Source organism: Callorhinchus milii, unplaced genomic scaffold, assembly GCF_018977255.1.
Source record: "Callorhinchus milii isolate IMCB2004 unplaced genomic scaffold, IMCB_Cmil_1.0 Scaffold1637, whole genome shotgun sequence".
NCBI lineage: Eukaryota > Metazoa > Chordata > Chondrichthyes > Chimaeriformes > Callorhinchidae > Callorhinchus > Callorhinchus milii.
The window spans coordinates 805-7562 of NW_024706378.1; the positions used below are offsets into that span (position 1 = coordinate 805).

At 60.9% G+C, this 6758-nt stretch overlaps 1 protein-coding gene across 1 annotated transcript; it reads left to right on the plus strand.

Moving 5' to 3' along the window:
* Positions 1 to 772: 772 nt before the first annotated feature.
* On the plus strand, positions 773 to 6081 carry LOC121852884 (lysine-specific demethylase 6B-like; the record flags this gene model as incomplete). The annotated part of the gene is made up of 9 exons (XM_042346771.1): positions 773 to 837; positions 1212 to 1283; positions 1913 to 2061; positions 2297 to 2411; positions 3474 to 3661; positions 3793 to 3934; positions 4412 to 4538; positions 5139 to 5309; positions 5851 to 6081. Coding segments are annotated over 9 exons (1056 nt in total), but the record flags the coding sequence as incomplete, so codon positions are not given.
* Between the last annotated feature and the right edge of the window lie 677 nt (positions 6082 to 6758).

Genomic DNA, 6758 nt, shown 5'->3' on the forward strand with positions numbered 1-6758 from the left:
TCTCCCTCCTCTCTCCGTCCTCCCTCCTCCCCATCTCTCTCCTCCTCTCTCCGTCCTCCCCTCCTCCCCATCTCTCTCCCTCCTCTCTCCGACCTCCCCACCTCTCTCCCTCCTCTCTCCATCCTCCCCACCTCTCTCCTCCTCTCTCCGTCCTCCCTCCTCCCCATCTCTCTCCCTCCTCTCTCCGTCCTCCCTCCTCCCCACCTCTCTCCATCCTCCCCTCCCCCACCTCTCTCCCTCCTCTCTCCATCCTCCCTCCTCCCCACCTCTCTCCTCCTCTCTCCATCCTCCCTCATCCCCACCTCTCTCCCTCCTCTCTCCGTCCTCCTCTCCTCCCCATCTCTCTCCCTCCTCTCTCCGTCCTCCCCTCCTCCCCATCTCTCTCCCTCCTCTCTCCGTCCTCCCTCCTCCCCACCTCTCTCCCTCCTCTCTCCGTCCTCCCCTCCTCCCCATCTCTCTCCCTCCTCCCCATCTCTCTCCATCCTCCCCTCCTCCCCATCTCTCTCCCTCCTCTCTCCATCTCTCTCCCTCCTCCCCATCTCTCTCCCTCCTCTCTCCGTCCTCCCCTCCTCTCCATCTCTCTCTCCCTCTCTCCCTCCCTCTCTCCCTCCCTTCAGTATGTGTATGTGTCTCTCCCTCTCTCTCTCCACCTCTCTCTCCTCTCTATGTGTGTGTCTCTCTCTCTTTCTCTCCCTCTCTCCATCTCTTCTTCTTCCTCACCCTTCCCCCCCCTCCCCCCGAACCCTCTCTAATCACCCCCTTTGTGTCGTGACAGGAAGAAAAGGACAGTGAGGACGAGGTGGAGGAGCCAGACAGCACGACGGAACCCGTACAGAGGTAACACCAGGCCTGGGGCAGGGGGAAGACATTGCACGGGGATGGGGGGCAATGGGGGAAGATATTGGTTTGACGCACCGGGGGGTGGCGTAATAATCCTGGCATAGACGTCTCAAAGCGCTTCCCGGGACACACCGTAAAGTGCAGTGATTGTATTTTGTGGGTCAAACGCGGCAGCCAATTGAAGGGGGTAAAAGATGGGGAGAGAAAGAAGGTGGTGTGGAGGGGGAAACGGAAGAGAGAGGGAAAAGGGGGTAAAAGAGAGTGTGCGCGTGAGAGAGAGAGACGGGGGTGGTGGGGAGAGCTGAGTGGGGGGGGGGGGGAGAGAGATCCTGTGTGATGTGTGATGTCTGACTCTCTCTCTCTCTCTGCAGTGAAAGTGAACCGAAAACGCGGATGAAAATCATCAAATTTGGGACGAATATCGATCTGTCCGACCCCAAGAGGTGAGCGACCCAATCCCCCCCCCCCCCAACCCACAGCCTCTCCCCCACCCCGCAGCCTCTCCCCCCACCCCACAGCCTCTCCCCACCCCACAGCCTCTCCCCCACCTCCCACAGCCTCTCCCCCACCTCCACAGCCTCTCCCCCACCTCCCACAGCCTCTCCCCCCACCTCCCACAGCCTCTCCCCCCACCTCCACAGCCTCTCCCCCACCTCCCACAGCCTCTCCCCCCACCTCCCACAGCCTCTCCCCCCACTCCCACAGCCTCTCCCCCACCTCCCACAGCCTCTCCCCCCACCTCCCACAGCCTCTCCCCCACCTCCCACAGCCTCTCCCCCACCTCCCACAGCCTCTCCCCCACCTCCCACAGCCTCTCCCCCCCACCTCCCACAGCCTCTCCCCCCACCTCCCACAGCCTCTCCCCCACCTCCCACAGCCTCTCCCCCAACCCCACAGCCTCTCCCCCCACCTCCCACAGCCTCTCCCCCCCCCCCCCGCACAACCTACGATCGGTGAGACACACACCGAGATAATGATATTAATAATAATCCCCCCCTCTCTCTCTCTCTCTCTCTCGTTCCCCCCCTCTCTCTCCCCCCACGCCCCCCCACCCCCCCCACCCCACCACCAGGTGGAAGCCTCAGTTACAGGAGCTGTTAAAGTTGCCGGCATTTATGCGAGTGACGTCGAATGGGAACATGCTGAGCCACGTGGGACACACTATTTACGGGATGAACACAGTCCAGCTCTACATGAAGGTGCCTGGGAGCCGCACCCCAGGTCAGTGCCAGCCAGGAGGAGGCCATTCAGCCCCTCGAGCCCGTTCCGCCCTCCTATGAGATCGGGAGCTGATCTGTACCTCAACTGCCAATTACCCCCCAGCGGGCGCTGTAACCGCTGAGCGACAGGAGTGTGTCCGGGAGGAGTAACGTCTCTCTCTCTCTCTCTCTCTCCCTCCCTCCCTCTCCCTCTCTCTGCCCCCCCCCCCCCACCACCCACCCCCCACCCCCTACAGGCCATCAGGAGAACAACAACTTTTGTTCGGTCAACATCAACATCGGGCCCGGGGACTGCGAGTGGTTCGCTGTGCCTGAAGCGTACTGGGAGATCATCAGCCAGTTCTGCGAGAGGTGAGTGACTCCTGACACACACACACACACACACAGTCACACACACTCAGACGCGCACACACTTTCTCTCTCTCTCCCCCCCCCCGCCCCCCCCCACCCAACCTCTGTCTCACCCTCTTGCCCCCGCCCTGTCTCCCTCAAACGTTAATGTGGAATGCCGTAGAGTAGTGGTTAGACCCCCCCCCCCCCCCGAGAGGGACCTGGGCTCGATTCCCGGGCGGGGCGGGTCAGGTCGGATCGGGGCGAAACCTTAGGCAGGTTTCCTTACTCCCCACACACACACACACACACACAACACACATACAACACATACACACTCACGTACACACAACACATACACACTAACACACATACACACAACACATACAACACACACACAACACATACACACTCACGCACACATACACACAACACACACACAACACATACACACACAACACATACAACACGTACACACTCACACACACATACACACAACACACACATACAACACACACACAACACATACACAGTCACACACACACTCACACACACATACACACACGCGCGCGCGCCTCTGTTCACCAGCCGTAACTAGGAATCCGCTTGGGGGGGGGGGGGGGAGAGCGCTTTCCTGGGGGCAATGATTATTCCCCGAAAATAACAATGCGGTCACTCAACCCACGTCCATTCGTGGGGACGTCGCTGGGGGCGATCGGCTGCCCCGTTGCGCCGGCAAAACACACACAGCGGTCACTACCGCTCACAGTGTCTCCCGCGAAGCGCTTTGAGATGTCTCGAGGGCGTGATCAGGCGCCGGGTCAAACGCCAGAATTATTATTATTATTATTATTAATCTGTCTCTCCTACTCCCTCCCTCTCACCCCTCCCCTCCCCTCCTCCGTTCAAGGACGTACGTCTCTCTCTCTCTCTCTCTCTCTCTCTCTCTCTGACCGCTCTTTCGACCGTCCTCCTACATAACACTCGGTCACGACAATATTAACACAACATAAATTACTGTTTGACGTCATCTCTTCCCCCCCCCCCCACCCCCCACCCCCCACCCCGTCTCTCCCTGCGCAGGCACAGCGTGGACTACCTGACCGGCTCCTGGTGGCCGGTGCTGGAGGACCTGTACGCCGCCAACATCCCGGTCTACCGCTTCATCCAGCGCCCGGGAGACCTGGTGTGGATCAACGCCGGGACCGTCCACTGGGTCCAGGCCACCGGATGGTGTAACAACATCGCCTGGAACGTGGGGCCGTTAACAGGTCAGCAAGAGAGAGAAAAAACACCAGCCCCTCCAGCCCGTTTCGTCCCGCCTTCGCCCCGTATCCCTCGACGCCTTGACCCTAACGCCATATTTATCTTGCCCCCCCCCGCCCGCCCCCCTCACACACAGCCTATCAGTACCAGTTGGCCCTGGAACGATACGAGTGGAACAAAGTCAAGAACGTCAAATCTATCGTCCCGATGATCCACGTGTCCTGGAACGCAGCTCGGACCGTCAAGGTGTCCGACCCCCAGCTCTACAAGATGATCAAGTAAGTCACCCCCACCCCCAACAACAACAACAACAACAGCAGCAGCAGCAGCTTAGCCTGGAATCCCTGTAGCTCAGGGGTTAGACCCCCTCGCCTCGCAAGCCAGAGGGACCCGGGTTCGATTCCCGGGCGGGTCGGGGAGAAACCTTAGGTAAGTTTCCCTACTGCCCTACCCCCCCCACACATACACACACACACCCACACACACATACACACACACACCCACACAGACACAGAGACGCCTCTGGGCGCGGGGAGGGGGCGGGTGGGGGCGGTGACCATAAGCACAGGAAGAGAGGGACAGAGTTTCGGGACACAGCGGCTGAGAGTGTGGCCGTCAGTGATGGAGGGAAGGGCACAGGTGGTCTAATAGTATGGCGGAACGGGCTCGAGGGGCTGAATGGCCTCCTCCTGTTCCTGTGTGCATCACAGAGGTGACTTTGCCCTCTCTCCCCCCCCCCCCCCCCACACCCCCAGGTACTGTCTCCTGACCTCCCTGAAGCATTGTCAGTTGCTCCGAGACACTTTGACCAAAACGGGCAAAAAGATTATATTCCAGAGTCGTGTGAAAGAGGAACCGGCGTATTACTGCAACGAGTGTGAGGTACAGTCTCTCTCTACCCCCACCCCCTCTCTACACACCCCCCTGCACACACACCTCCTGCACACACACACCTCCTGCACACAGACACACACACCCCCTGCACACACACGCACACCCCCTGCACACACACCCCCTGCACACACACACCTCCTGCACACACACGCACACCCCCTGCACACACACCCCCTGCACACATACCCCCTGCACACAGACACACACACCCCTGCACACACACGCACACCCCCTACACGCAGACACACACACGCCCTGCGCACACACACAACCCCCCTGCACACACACCCCCTGCACACACACGCACACCCCCTGCACACAGACACACACACCCCCTGCACACAGACACACACACACACTCTTAACACTTAACACACACATACTCTCTTAACACTAACCCACACACACACACACTAACACTAACCCGCCCCCCCCACACACACACACACATACACACACACTAACCCACACACACTCTTAACACACACACACCCTAACACTAACCCACGCTGTGAGTTAACTGAGTCTCAAACCGTGACCTGGGGCTCTGCCCCTCTCTCTGTCTCTCTCTCTCTCTCTCTCTCGCAGTTGGAGGTATTTAATCTGCTGTTTGTTACGAGTGAGACGAGCGCACGCAAGTCCTACATTGTGCACTGTGAGGACTGTGCGCGTCTGCGGACGCCGTCCCTCCACAACACAGTCGTCCTGGAACAGTACAAAGCCGAGGATCTGGTCAACACATATGACCACTTCACGCTGGTGAGTTCGCCCCACCCACCTCGCCCCGCCCGCCTCGCCCCGCCCCGCCCAACCCGCCCCGCCCACCTCGCCTCGCCCCGCCCCGCCCAACCCGCCCCGCCCACCTCGCCTCGCCCGCCCCGCCCAACCCGCCCCGCCCACCTCGCCTCGCCCCGCCCCGCCCACCCCGCCCTGCCCACCTCGCCCCACCCTGCCCACCTCGCCCCGCCCTGCCCACCTCGCCCCACCCACTTCACCCCACTCCACCCACTTCGCCCGCCCTGTACACTTCACCCCACCACTTCGCCCCGCCCCACCCACTTCGCCCCGCCCCACCCACTTCGCCCGCCCCGTACACCTCACCCCGCCCCACCCACTGCACCCCGCCCCGCCCACTTCGCCCTGCCCCACCCACTTCCCCCGCCCACCTCACCTTGCCCCGCCCACCTCAACTTGCCCCACCCACTTTGCCCCGCCCCCTTCACCCGGCCCCGCCCCCGGGGTATTGTTCAGTCTCTGTCACGGTGGGGACGGTGTCTCTGACTCTCGGTTTCTCTCACAGGCTCCGGTTCCGGCCTCGTCCAGATGACGGCCGTTCTCTTAAGCCATACCAAATGCTCCTCGTGGTCCCTTCTGTTTGCTCCTCCTCACCCTCGACCCTCACCCTCGACCCTCACCCTCGACCCTCGCCTCGGGCCGGGCCGGGCACAAAACGAGGGCAAAACACCAGCAGAACAAACAGCCATCCGTCTCCGTCTCCGTCTCCCAGCACCGAGCTCCCCCCCACCCCCCACCCCCACCCCCACCCCCCTCTCTCTCTCTCTCTCTCTCCCCCTGAACACCAGCCTTGCATTGGCGAGCGGGCGAAGCCCCGGCATCTTTGACGCGGAGCCTCAAGAGGCACAGACGATCCCGGCGTCACCTTCAGCCGGAACCACCTTCTCCTCCCTCTCGCTCCCCCCCCCCCCCCCCCCCAGCTCTCGCTCGCCCGCCCGCTCGCGCTCTCTCTCTCTCTTCCGCTCGCCCAGACGGACCCCACCCCCCCCCACCCCCAAAAAAAAAAACACGGCACAAAAACAAGACACCGATCTGGCCTTTTTAACGATGGGAAGGGATGTGTGTGCGCACGTGCGCGTGCGCGGACATGTGTGTGAGTGATATATGTGTGTGTGTGTGTGTGTGTGTGTGTGGACATGCGTGTTTGTGCGCGTGTGCGCGCGCGAGTGAGTGCGTACTTGGCGTGTGTGCGCGTGCGGACAAAACGAAGCATTAAGAAGTGATTTGCATTGTTAAATACGGGTTATTTGCAGAGTTATTTTTGGTTAGATGTGTTTATATTCCTCGTGTAGTCGCAGATAAGGTATGAACTGATCTGTTTTATGAACTTATTTGGTTGTGTTTTGTCTCCCCCCCCCACCCCACCCACCCACCCCCACCCACCCACCCCACCCCCCGTCACCTATATTTTGT